This window comes from Petromyzon marinus, chromosome 13 (genome assembly GCF_048934315.1).
Source record: "Petromyzon marinus isolate PM22_M1 ecotype Great Lakes invasive population chromosome 13, UKy_Petmar_22M1.pri1.0, whole genome shotgun sequence".
NCBI classification, from domain to species: domain Eukaryota; kingdom Metazoa; phylum Chordata; class Hyperoartia; order Petromyzontiformes; family Petromyzontidae; genus Petromyzon; species Petromyzon marinus.
Genome location: NC_133679.1, coordinates 10,519,199 through 10,533,691, shown reverse-complemented (window position 1 = coordinate 10,533,691; position 14,493 = coordinate 10,519,199). Strand labels below are relative to the sequence as shown.

Here is a 14,493-nt window from a genome sequence, read left to right as displayed (position 1 = left end):
ACTCTTAAACATTGGCTACACAGCTTGGCAGTAGTGATTAATTTATTTTTTTATTTGTAAAACTGCACATTCCAGAAGGACGATACATTGAAGTGAAAGAATAATGATAGTGGGAGGTGGTACTTTCTACAAATACCGGTAGCAGGTGTAGAGGTATAAATAACAGAACATGTTGATTTCCACATTTTACAAATGTACTAATTGTAAACAATGGCTCATAGTTTAGTTCATTTTGCCAAGCGTCAGAGAGAAGTTAGGAGCACTCACTTCAATGTATACCTAAGGAGGAACATGGAACCAAAAAAAGCTACATTTTGAAAATTTTCCCCATTCATTTTATCATAACATGCGATCACGTGCAAATGTTCTTCCTAGAAATGAGTCACGATTCCCATAACAACCACAAGGCTAGGTTCTCACGCAAATAGCCTTTTAAAATGCTATGAAGTACCTTCCTGTGAATACAGTACACATTGAAACATACGTCTAACAAGTGAAGCATTTGGAAATTATGTTTCAGAACTTGAAAATACTAAAGAATATTATGGGTCTTGGGATCTCATTCCGCGAATGTGCAAGGTAAGGTGAGATCACACTCTCACAATTGTTAAATCCCTCCTATAGCTTTCATTCCTTTATAACAACTCCAGTTATTCTTGGACAGCCGTAATTAAATTCAGCTAACGGTCAGGCTTACTGAACCACATTAAGCCCACACATTCCACGAGCCCGGATTACTGAGGCGATGGCGAACACGCAGCAACTACACTCGTGATTTCACTGTGATGTTGCCAGTGAGGCAATCTATTCGGTATATTTATAAGTTATCTCAAAGCACTGCATAGACATTTTTTCTTTATAATGCGATAACAAACAGTGTCATCATGGCGTAATGGTGGACTTATATTAAATCCCCTATTTCATGTACTAATAATAAAACGTAGTAGATTAACCAAAGTAACTGTTTAAAAATATGTGAGCGTGAGTGCCCACTTTATAATGTCCCATCCACATAACATCCAACTGCTCCCAACAGCAGCACGTTTGTCAGAACATTAATCAGAGCAGGGTAGATACTAACATTTATAAGCGATTGCTACGTTCCATTGCCTTATACATTTGGCGAACTAGTGTTTCAGCATTCCCCAACACATCGTCCACGCAAGTGGACATGCCCCATTTAGCATCTCCTCCGCCACGACGGCTCTGTTTATCACGGAGGTCACACGACGTATTCTGCATAGATGGTGGTTATTGTGATGGTTTGTTTTTTATGCCCTGTACGGTTCGAGAAAACACTGGCACGTAAGTAGAAAAAGATGGTTTTCCTTTTGCAGTTGAAAGGCACACGGTCGCAAGTACTGTAACAATCTAGTTAAACTCGCAGCTATTCAATTATTTGTTCGCATATAGATTACAAACGCGCTATTTTTAACTCCTTGCTGAAAACATCGCAGTGTTTACTCGTATATTTGCTACCTGTATTCCCACAGTTACATCCGGTAATGGATATAAACATTTATTTCTTGCAAATTTGCTGCAACTGGGCTGCAAAAAAATAATAATGACGTTTTATGTGTTGCAGACAGTACTAATATCCAGAGAGCAACCTTTGCTCTTTCAGGCCATCACGCATATATCTTGCACTGCCTCGGAGAACACTGACAAAGCATTTGAATGGCACACTATCGACGCGGCGAATTTTCCCATGCAGGAATTTAATCGTTCAATCCCACTCTTCATCAAATACTACGCACATTTGAGTCACATGTAAAAGCCGAGGTCTAAGTATGAACAGCTATTTATGGCTTAACTATGTTCTGCTACCCATGCTACTGAGCCCCATAAAATATATATTTTAAGTTTTATATTGTTGACAATTGCCTATGTACATTGGATTAACATACCTATTATATGAATGAAATAAATAAGCAATGTCTCCTTCACATATCTGTCTCTATTTCAAAGTACAGTAAAACCTTGGATTGCGAGTAACTTGGTCTGCGAGTGTTTTGCAAGACGAGCAAATTTTTAAAGTAAATATTAATTTGATAAACGAGCGAGGTCTTGCAATACGAGTAGTAACGTATACGCTTTGTCTGCCGAGCGTCACGTGATCACAACTGATATACGAGTGCTTTGGATTACAAGCACGTTTCCGTAATGAATTATGCTCGCAATCCAAGGTTTTACTGGTATATATTTCTTACACAATCCATCAGCCACATGGCCTGATGGGAGTGCATAATTTCAGCAGCATTGTTTCGGGACAAGCAAACTCTGGACCGATTTTAACACGTAAGTGTCTTCTCATCAGCGGAGTCAGACTTGCTTGAATCAGTGCTGGTGAACAGCCGATCCCACGGGCAATGAATGACCTTGTCATTAAGCACAATAATTTGACTACATTTCTTGACCAACCCACACTGACTGGAATGGTGAAGTATGGTCAAACAATCCCAACGACCGACAAGGTGTGGGGAGGCCTTCATCGTATGTGTGTTGGACTTCTTTGTACGTAGCCAACCGTGCTAAACGGAGGTTCATAGTTCATAGTTCATTTATTTGGTATAGCCCTGTGAGCCATTCGGCTCTTGAATCGGGTGCGGGTTTGACAGGGCTAAACAGAAGTATTATTGACCCAGTAGGATAAAATGATGTTGAGTATCACCATCGTCATTTACCATTTTCTATTCGCTGCTGGATGTAGTCATCCCCACACCATTAGCATCCTTTATGAACATTTATCTTACGCGATTGATTGATCCAAGAAAAAACACTTCTGCAACTTCTAATTTATACACAATTTTAGAAGTGAGCTAACAACGTTTAATACTAGATTTAAAGCTTTCGTGACTGCTAGGATCCATACTCTTTGGTTCTATTGGGTAAAGTCACGTAGGTGAAAATAAAATAACAAAAAATCACGACGTTTCGGCCACAACACAAGCGGCTTTCATCAGGTCACCTGATGAAGGCCGCTTGTGTTGTCACCTGATGAAGGCCGCTTTGTGTTGTGGCCGAAACGTCGTGATTTTTTGTTATTTTATTTTCACCTACGTGACTTTACCCAATAGAACCAAAGAGAACGTTTAATACCTTAACAGTGACACAAGCTGCTGCTGCTGCTATAGAGGATTCATCATGTAACACATTAGGATTACTTCTTTCCTTTATGAGTATGCCAGCGCGCTTGTGAGTGTTTACCGTTAGCATGTTGCGAATTTACAAGGCGCAAGTCTCGTGTGACTCACAGCCGGATCCCCCCACCCCTCACTTATCTGGTTACACGCCCCATAAAGAAACTTTTGAATAATTACGGTGCAACGTGGAGTCATTGGGCAAAAGGCAACCTGTCATTTAAACAGCGTTGAAGAGGCCAACGGCAGGAAAGCAGGCTTGGTTGCTTCAACCAATTGTGACGATGAGATCACACCTGCTAAGAGTGACATAACGGGCCAACCCCCACGCACTCTCTCGCCTCGAGTCCTGTTACATTTATTAGGCAACCGTGCCACCGCAATGCACAACAACAGCGGGCGAATTTAAAAGTGCATACCGCTGACTGTCAACTGCAGCACTGCTATTCTGCTGTCACCCAGTCGGTACAGCGAGGCCCTTTATTTGCAATGGATAAGTCACAGCAGGGGTAAGTGGCTTTTTCATTTTGATAAGTGTCCCAGAGACGTATCATACACACCTTGCAAGAGACAGTTTGTTTATATTGGTTATCGAATATATCTGGTGAGCGACACCATCTCATGTCACGTGCCATATGTTTCCGTTTGTACCGTATGAGTTAATAATAGCTGGGTCATGTGACGTTATTGTGCGAAATACATTTCTTGCACGTTACTTGCTTAAATAATGTGAAGAAAAACCGATGACATTCTGTCATATCAACCACATGACATTACCTTGACATATATTTCTGTATATTATATTTATGATTATTTCAACTTGTGTAACGTTTTATTTTCAATTGTACATGTAATTTTAAGTACACGACAATTCTTCTGATAATAATTGTTATGAACAAGACACTGTTATTTCATTCCAGTGAATGTTTTAATGCAGCCACATAAGTGCAATACTATAAAATTGTAAGTTATACAGTGGCATCAAGATAAAATGCACTTAATAAAAAAAATATATGACATGGTTCAAATTGAAACCATGGCTTGTGTATCTGCAATATTATTGAGAGACGTTATTCATACAGTATGTTACGGTGAAAATATATCTATTAATAAAGTGTTCCATAGAAACATGTAATAAAAGCTTGTAAGAGAACATTCTGTATGTTTCACATTTACCCTGTATTGTATGAACGGAAGCACAATACTCTGGTTCTTTCAGTAAAGTCACGGCTTTACCAAAAGAACCAAAGAGTATGGATCCCTGCAGTCACGAAAACTTCAAATCTAGATGGAAGCACAGTGTTAACTAAAATGGCAAGGCTTACTTACGCGTTCATAATTACCGTAAAAGAATGCAATTTTTTATGCTTTCAGATTTTTTTGGCCAACAACACTGTCACTCTTTAGCATTTTGGTTGGTATGTCTAAGTGTAGAGTTCAGTGCATCTCGAACACACGATTTTGGGGTAACCCTTGACATAAATAGTGCAGAAAATATGTATGATTTTTGTGAATCCGCTCAAACAATTCACTTCTTATTGCGTGAGACGTATAGGCAGAAACTGCCTTGTCAGTTTTATGTCACTGGCTCGGAAACAGCTGCTTCGAGGGGGTCAGAAAACGTACTTAAACCTTGGCTTTGTGCCACAGCACTAAAGCTTCCCTCTCGACATAAAAACCGGACATTGGTTCTCTGAGGAGGAAACTGGCATCGATCAGCCGGGTCGCGCAAACTACAGCTCACTTAAGGGCATCTATAATCATCGGAATGAGCACTCTCTTGAAAAGTTGCTGAGAAAGTGGTCTTCAAGAAGATACCCCGTCCATGACAGTTCAACCCTATGCCAGTTCTCCCCCCCTGCCCAACATAAAACATTTCACACATAAGCCACAACTGCTGTGCACTAATCCACAACACAGTCGGGATAGTGCGAGGAATAACTGCCAGGTACAAATTTCAGAAATGAGGTGTTTAAGGAATTAAAAAAAATAATCTTCAGATTTTCGGGCCATTCAACGTGCATTCGTGCTAACCAAAGTGATGTCACGTAATGCCATGGTGAAGGCACTTTCTGTGGAATAAAAAGTGCTGAAGTGACATCATTTCATGTGATCCCACACGTACAGTGAGGGAAAAAAGTATTTGATCCCCTGCTGATTTTCTACGTTTGCCCACTGACAAAGAAATGATCAGTCTATAATTTTAATGGTAGGTTTATTTGAACAGTGAGAGACAGAATAACAACAACAAAAATCCAGAAAAACGCATGTCAAAAATGTTATAAATTAATTTGCATTTTAATGAGGGAAATAAGTATTTGACCCCCTCTCAATCAGAAAGAATTCTGGCTCCCAGGTGTCTTTTATACAGGTAACGAGCTGAGATTAGGAGCACACTCTGAAAGGGAGTGCTCCTAATCTCAGCTTGTTACCTGTTTAAAAGACACCTGTCCACAGAAGCAATCAATCAAACAAATTCCAAACTCTCCACCATGGCCAAGACCAAAGAGCTCTCCAAGGATGTCAGGGACAATATTGTAGACCTACACAAGGCTGGAATGGGCTACAAGACCATTGCCAAGCAACTTGGTGAGAAGGTGACAATAGTTGGTGCGATTATTGGCAAATGGAAGAAACACAAAAGAACTGTCAATCTCCCTCGGCCTGGGGCTCCATGCAAGATCTCACCTCGTGGAGTTGCAATGATCATGAAAACGGTGAGGAATCAGCCCAGAACTACACGGGAGGATCTTGTCAATGATCTCAAGGCAGCTGGGACCATAGTCACCAAGAAAACAATTGGTAACACACTACGCCGTGAAGGACTGAAATCCTGCATCACCCGCAAGGTCCCCCTGCTCAAGAAAGCACATATACATGCCCGTCTGAAGTTTGCCAATGAACATCTGAATGATTCAGAGAACAACTGGGTGAAAGTGTTGTAGTCAGATGAGACCAAAATGAAGCTCTTTGGCATCAACTCAACTCGCCGTGTTTGGAGGAGGAGGAATGCTGCCTATGACCCCAAGAACACCATCCCCATCGTCAAACATGGAGGTAGAAACATTATGCTTTGGGGGTGTTTTTCTGCTAAGGGGACAGGCCAACTTCACTGCATCATAGGGACGATGGACGGGGCCATGTACCGTCAAATCTTGGGTGAGAACCTCCTTCCCTCAGCCAGGGCATTGGGAGTGGGTCGTGGATGGGTATTCCTGCATGACAATGACCCAAAACACACGGCCAAGGCAACAAAGAAGCGGCTCAGGAAGAACCACATTAAGGTCCTGGAGTGGCCTAGCCAGTCTCCAGACCTTAATCCCATAGAAAATCTGTGGAGGGAGCTGCAGGTTCGAGTTACCAAACGTCAGCCTCGAAACCTTAATGACTTGGAGAAGATCTGCAAAGAGGAGTGGGACAATATCCCTCCTGAGATGTGTGCAAAGCTGGTGGCCAACTACAAGAAACGTCTGACCTCTGTGATTGCCAACAAGGGTTTTGTCACCAACTACTAAGTCATGTTTTGCAGAGGGGTCAATTACTTATTTCCCTCATTAAAATGCAAATCAATTTATAACATTTTTGACATGCGTTTTTCTGGATTTTTTGTTGTTATTCTGTCTCTCATTGTTCAAATAAACCTACCATTAAAATTATAGACTGATTATTTCTTTGTCAGTGGGCAAACGTACAAAATCAGCAGGGGATCAAATACTTTTTTCCCTCACTGTATAGAACAGTCGGAAACAAAACATTTGCTTTGATCATCTAAAATGTTCGAATCTTGGCCTAATTATTTGATTTCATTGGATTAATACAAAAATCGGGAAGACATCCCTAAGTGCTCCATTTTGTTTGTCATCAGAAATTAATCTTGCTGTCTGTAAATTAACCTGGTACATTCACATGCATACCTTGGTCCATATCTAATGTTTGTCTTCAGGCGCTTGTGCACTCACATAACGGCGTGGCAATGTGTCGACACAAACGTCACAGACACATCAGTAAAGAAGAGACAGGCATTACCAGTACTGTAAGAGACAAGAAGTAATGCAGAAAATAATTATTAAACAACAATGAGACCCTGGTTACATCGAAAGCACGCGACACTAACTTAACTAGATTTAATATAGCGTTAGCTTTTCCATTAATCTTTGTCCTGAGCAATTGTGCATGACCTCACGTGCCGCCCCATGGGGATTCGTTTTCCTTATCTCGCTAATGAGGGATATGGGTCATTGTCATCAGCACACAATTATTTTAATTATTGTTGCATGGTATGCCCACTCAGTAACCAGAACAGGGCTCAACATTCAAAGGCCTGCATTACAAGCAGTGTAAGTCAAGTATGGTCATTTAGATCTGCTGTTTCATACACATAAAACATCTGAACCCCTTAAGCATGTGTTTTTTTTATTCAGACCGGCCATCTGCTTTAATTTTTTACAATGTTCTAAAATATAGACTAATACAGTACTATAAGAATATGATACTGGCAAGGGAGGTCCCATGATGGAGGTCCCATGATGGAGGTTCCATGATGGAGGTTCCATGATATAATACAGTACTGTATTTAAAACTACGTTTATGTGAAACTGGCCTTTAAGGGCAGATTCTTAGTACTATATTTAATAATATAGGTACCCTTAAAAATCAGAATGAAGAAACTTTCACGCTACAGCACTCTACTCTTTGAGCTATACATCGTACTTTTGTAAGTAGGTTAAATCAACACTATATTACTTGTACAGCCCTATTGCAAACAAATGCCGTGTGAGGGGGTTACTTGACCTAACTTTGCCACACTACTCTGAAAGCTGTTGGTAACATTTGCCTATATTGAGAATCTTTTATTTAATGTATATTACTAAACAGTTTTTTTAAGTTAAACTAGCAACAAACAGTAGAGCCAAGTTAGTTTATTGTAGTATGTTTAATATTATATATCCCATGAGAAATAGAATGATGACATGTTTAATTTTACTGCATTGTATTAGCCGGCATAATTGAGAAACTATTCGCTTTGAGGCAAATAATGAAAAGTGATTTTCTGCTCAATTGAATATTGAGGCATTGGTGCTTATTTCATGTTTACAGCCCTAAGCCAGTGGTGGAAATTCCACATTCCTCTGGCGGGGTCGAGCCTCTCCATAGGACAATGACTGTTGACTTCCCAACAAAGTGGTACTCGTTTAATCGACCCCAGAAGGATGATGGGTTGAGGTGAGAAACCATTAGTTTAGGCACATACGACCTCATTCAGCAAAAAATATTTTGTACAGTATATGTTGTAATTAAATGTGAGTGTCCGTGAAAATGCAGGCACAGATCTCATAAGATGAATATTTAAGTGCATTGGCTTTCATTACCACCAGACCTACTTATACAATCATTTAGGTTATATTGAACTGGCATTGAGGTTGATATTGGAAACATTATAACATTTATTGCCAGCAGTTGTATGTCTTCCTCGTATTCAAGGCTTTTATACAAATCAAGCTATAGACAAGGTCAAGGCTAAGTGACAAAGTGCAAAACTAAAACACCAATAACCACAAGCATCGTGCACTACGCTGTAGAGACATCTTGCTTTAACGATTCCATCAGCGCTTTGTGAGGTACTTCTTGCAGCATCAAGTATGCCCTTACTTAAATCCAGAGGGAGCTCTAATGCATCATCAGCAACTACAACATATCCGTATCTTGTTTCTATAAATAACGTTAGCAAAACGCCGATCAATAGTACAGTAAAATATACATATTTGTTAAACCCACCATCCAAGGAAGTTTCCAAGAAAATTCCCCCCAATTAGCCACGATTTACATTATGTGTTATATTGAACAGCCTGTGCAATTGCACAATATAAAAAAACCGGAAGATTAGCAAGAACTTATCTAAACTATTTTTTTTATTTTACCAGGTGAGGCCCACTGAATTATTATACAGCTCTTTTTCAGAAGCGACCTGGGCACAAATGATAGCTCAACGAAGTAGCTTATCACGTCGAATTGTATAGCAGCCAAACTCTCTCCACGCGCATGTTGATTCTAAATGTGGAGGGGAAAACCGGAGGATCTGGACCAAAATTCACGCGACCGCGGGGAGAACATGCAAACTCCAAATATTACAACAGGAGTCAGGGTCGGGATCGGGATCGAACCCACGACCTCCTGTATATCAGGCGAGGTAGTTAACATCTCCTAGCCACCGTGGCGCCCAACCATCCTACATATCAGCATTTGCATCGTATTACAATGCAAAGTTACAGTCTTAGCGTGTCATTTTATTTTCCGTGTAGAAAGACAAATATTTACGATCCGCGATGGGTATTTCAGAGCGAAAGGCAAAAAAAATTGCTGGGAAATTTTGTTTTTTCCTTAAACGATGGATCGATGGCAGGTGGCTCTCCGCAAAAGCACTACTGTAATGTGGCGTTTTGTTTTTCTTTTCAAGCGAAACAACAAGCCACGCGTCAACGGGAGATGACAAACAATACGTTTTTTCCTGTTGATGCAGATGCGATCAATTATTCAAAGGGAGATTCTTCAGACAATTCCTCGTGGCTATGAAGCAAACCCCGTTGCGCCCACTTCAATGGCTAGACTGACAAGAGTCTTCTCTCATTACTTATTAACTGGACGAGAAAGTCATTTTCTCCTGTCATTTCCACCGCAAGCAATTGCTTGCCGTGGTTATTTTTGTTTGCCTGTCGCCCAAACAAAGAATAATGCATTGTTTCTTAATGCAAATTACCTTGGACGCCGCTGCATGCATTGTCGCTCGCAGCTGCTCCCTAGACACGCACATAAGTTAAATGATAAACCCCCGGCTTATAATTTATAAGACTGTGCTAAAATCGTTGTTAAATAAGAATATACACGTGGTAACACAAAATACAAAGATGTATTTTGTGTTCAACGATGTAACATTGAAAACAACATTCACACGTAATCGGCTCTCATTAAAGTACAGCATGTTGTTCCGAATGCCTTCGTACGGTAGTTAAAGTGCGTATCTTAGACTGGAACATATTACGTAGAACAATAGCAAGTGGGGAACAAAGAAGAGCAGAGCTTATACATTCTTGAACACAGAGGACAAAGCAATTGCTTAAGTTACGCCTATTTCCACGGTGACCTATTTGTGTACAATATACACAGTTTTGTAATAATTTCTGGTGTTTTTATTTTTTCCTCTTTCACCTACATGTGATTGACCCTTCAGCTACACCCATCTCAAACCTTTAAAACTCCCTGCCCCTGAGCAGCGCTCCCTACATATATTTTTTCCTGCTTCAGCAGCTCTCACCTGATGACGATTGCTTGTGTTGCGATCGAAACGTCTTGATATTGTGATTATTTTTATTAATTTTTCTATCTACGTGGCTTTACCAAAAGACCCAAAGAATATGACCTGAATAGTTTGACAGCCTCTTGCATTGTCATCTAAGATCACAATTCTGTCATGGAACTTATTTACCACTATAATGAGCCAAGAATGTCTGTGTGTCCCACGCGTGACGTCACTCCACGTCAGCCAGCCCCCTCATTAATAATCATGAAGAGGTGACGTCTTCCGAATGGATACCCCCCCTCCATTAATAATAATTAGCAGCTGACGTCACTCCACATGGGGGGGGCGAGGCGCCTCCTCCCCCCTCCTCAGCGTCAACTTACAACACTCACTGCAAAGGCAGAACACTCACGTCACGCGATCTCCGTGACGCTATAACCTTAAAATGAAATAATTCTGTGTCACCGCGGCCTTACAAATTGCACACGAATTGATGCAATGAATATCACATCGCGGTCTGATTTTCGCTTGCAAGTTTCAGATTTACTGCAATACACCCGTCCTTGGACGGGTAAAAGGCTGGTTTATGTTATAAAAGGTCAATGTTAAAAGCAATATCGTGGCAGTGCTTAAGTGTCTGTCAAATTATAATTGCAGTGCATCATTTGCTAATTTGTTATTTAAAGGTTAATCAATAGATGGCTTCAACAGAATAATTTATTAGGTAAATAGTATACCAGCACATATAACAATTAAGTGCGTCATTTCTGACTGAATATTTTCCAGTTCTCTGGCAGACTGGAGTAGGTACGTAAATAATAGCCATGTATCTCGTGATAACTATACTCGATATGGTGGAAATATTTTCAGTTATAACCACACCAAAGATCATGTACTTGAAATAACTCAATAAATGTCATTATGCTGTTACTCTCCTGCAAACTGGGACTTCAGAAGCGATAATAAATGAAACAAAAATCATAAATCATGTAAATAACGAAAACGACTCTCCAGTCTCGAAACATTCTTTGAAGTAAAAAAAAGTTATATCAGTGATGAGACAAACCTATTAAAAGTATATCCACATAAAAGCTTCTCTAGATTCTCCACTTTAAATCAGTGGTTCTTAACCTGGGGTACACGGGGTGCGTGATGCCCTTTCTGGGGGTGCGAGACATTCCAGATTTTCTCAGAAGGTAAATCATCGAAACACAAATGAAGCACGGGCACATAAGTACAACTACTTAATCCAACTTATGTATTTATTAACATTATACAAAGGGGTGCGAGGCTGCAGTAAAAGTTAAGAACCACCGAGTTAATTGAATGGAACAATGTAGAGTGCAGTACTTCCTCTATGGCTTTATGTCAAACGTGTTAGATAAGGGATACGGGCGTCTCTATCGCGCGTGGGTTTTTTGACCATACTTCACCACACTGGTCAATGGTGGTCGGTAGTCGTTGGGCACCTCGACACGAGAACACAGATCTACTGGACATCTGTGAAAAGGAGCTTTATAGCTCATCGGATTCCTCCAATAATGAATAAATATTCCGATTCTGATTCTACAATACATCAATGTGAACCCACCACATAGCCACACTGCCTATAACAACAACCTGTTTGTTCATGGTGATTACCAATCGAAGCAACATGCAGGCTGAAGATCTGCCTTCCTTCCCAGATCGGGCACATTCCAGGCGATTTTGGTCCGAGGCTAATGTGGAAACGGCGTTGAGTCGGTGTGCGCTTATCAAGAGTGGTTTACAGCATCTGGTTGATGTCAATTACGTGGGATGTTGTCATGACGCAAACACGTGAATGATGAAAGTTTCCTTTTTGGCGTGTAGAAAATCCTGAGTTGACTCATTTCCACGTCGACCCGTAGGCTAATAAAACAAACCCACTCCACCCTTCACCCACATTCATTCGTTATCTGGTGTGACAAACATTAGCAAGGTATCAGAACTGGCCAAATATTACGATACCGTACCTGCAATTGCTTTCAGGATCAAAGATAAACCTGGCAAACCCCTTGTCTGGTAATCGATAGCTACTATTAGGTAACTATGCATATGCCTATTTGTATGCATGTCGAACTTCTTTCGCACCGTACATGTCGTCATCAATAAATACATTTCAATTTTCATCAGGCCCAGTAGTGGCGAGTGCAGTATCCAACGCTTATTAACGCTCATCTCTCTGGTCTCTGTTCATGTGCTATGAAGATGGACCATTGCCAAAACTGTCACCGATTACATTTGTGTATATGTATGCGTGTTCTGTTAAGGCCGTGTTGTTTATTAGTGTGTTGAGTAATGAGCGCCATTGCCAACACAGCATGATTTCCTAATATTTTGTTTCATGCAAAAATTACGTCAGTGCGTCTTATTAACCGGACAGCATGTGTGTGTGTGTGCGCGCAAGACCATATTTTGCGTAACTTTCCTGACACGAGGAACACTTTGTGGTGCGTCTTACCCTCCGAAGCATCTTACAATCTGGAGAATATGTTTTTTTTAATGTAATGACTTAAATTAATGTCAATATTGGACTAGAAGTAATTTTAAAACGTCACATTTATATATCAAGTGTCTGGCTGGCTTCGGGTCCAGGTGTGCTGTACAATTGCCCCACTTAAGTATCCCAAACGTGTAATTAAGGAACGTCCTGATGTATTATTCAGACCTCGGCAAACATTCCACCATATATAAAATATGTATGGCACACACGTCAGCGGTATTCTCCCAGCGCACCCGGTGTGTCTGTTCCATAGACAGGAAGATGTAAATATTACTTCAACATCCTGGCTTACTTACATACTTACTGTACGTGGTCCTGAATGAAGCATCATTTGAAATATGCATATACACACAGAAATATTTTGGTTTACTGGAGCTATTTCTGGGATTTAAAAAAAAAAACATCAATAAGTTCGTATCTGTATTACTCTATAAAGTATTACTTTTGTAAAACATCTATGAACAATTAGTGTAGGATTCTTTGGCACTGCCGCCGTGTACAAACGGGCTCATCCTTACTCTCCAGCCCTTTTATTTTTAGGATCCAAAAGTGACATTACATTTTCAAATACGTCAATAGAACATATTGAACATTATGAAAACATTTGTTGAAAAAAAATCAATACCGTAGTACATTCGTACGATTTGAAATATGCAATTCTGTCATCTGTCAATAGGAGTCTCTCTAGCGAGCAATCAATCAACAGAACAAGCGTTCCCGCTCGCTCTCCAGATCAAAACTTTCCTTCTGCAAAGGTCTAAACTTTTGCTGATGTCTTTTCTCATTGCTCATCCTAACCTTTGGTTTTAGAGTTATACGCCGTACGTATCCAACCGTGCTAACCGCACCTTCGAATAGCACGATTGTTGTTGTTGTTGTTTGACTTGCATCCCACTGGGATTTTTGCACACAGCGTTGGTGTACGGTGCTATTTCAGGAATATTTAGATTTTTCCCTGGATTTTATGTTTGCACAGTCACATAATCACTTTAAGATGTTTTCTTGTTCATGTTTTTGTTTTTTGTTTGTTGCGGTTGCACCCGATTCAAAAGCCGAATGGCTCACAGGGCTATACCAAATAAATGGAACTATGGTCTGCATACGGTGGAAAGAAAGTTTAACATACATACAATAACACACACACACGTCAATGCTTTAATAGTACATAGGTTTTTTTGGAGGTAAATGTCTGAACGTATAAATATAATACACAGCTCCTCTTAACTGTGGTGATTTGAGATCGATTTCGCTGATCCTATTATCCGCATTTGCAATATTAATTACTTAGTTTATTCGCCGGGTTGGGCGGGGGAGGGGAAGTTGCGGATAATAGGAGTCGCTGGTAATAAGATCACAGAAAAGAGGAATTTCTCTGTAAAAAGCTAATGAAGCTGGATACAAATTACGGCCTCTTGTACTCTGCGATAAATGCAGTTCCAGAAATAAAATGCTACATTTCCGTTAGTCTCCATATATATAAAAGGCAAAGTTGTGAATATGTGTGTCTGTTCAAAATGTTTAGCGTACTTCCCGAC

The 14,493-nt window shown here is 40.3% G+C and overlaps 1 protein-coding gene across 2 annotated transcripts in view; it reads left to right on the top strand.

Annotated features, from left to right (window-relative positions):
• The first annotated feature begins 3,519 nt into the window (after positions 1-3,519).
• Positions 3,520-14,493, top strand: part of LOC116942000 (GRAM domain-containing protein 2A) — a 37,250-nt gene continuing 26,276 nt past the window's right edge. Inside the window, exon 1 of one of the 2 annotated variants that reach the window (XM_076066855.1) lies at positions 3,520-3,649. In XM_076066855.1, coding sequence (XP_075922970.1) covers positions 3,630-3,649 — 20 coding nt within the window. In that variant the 5' untranslated portion in view covers positions 3,520-3,629. Of the gene's footprint in view, positions 3,650-8,235; positions 8,364-14,493 lie in introns of those variants that run through there. The other variant, XM_032953485.2, reaches the window with a different exon arrangement.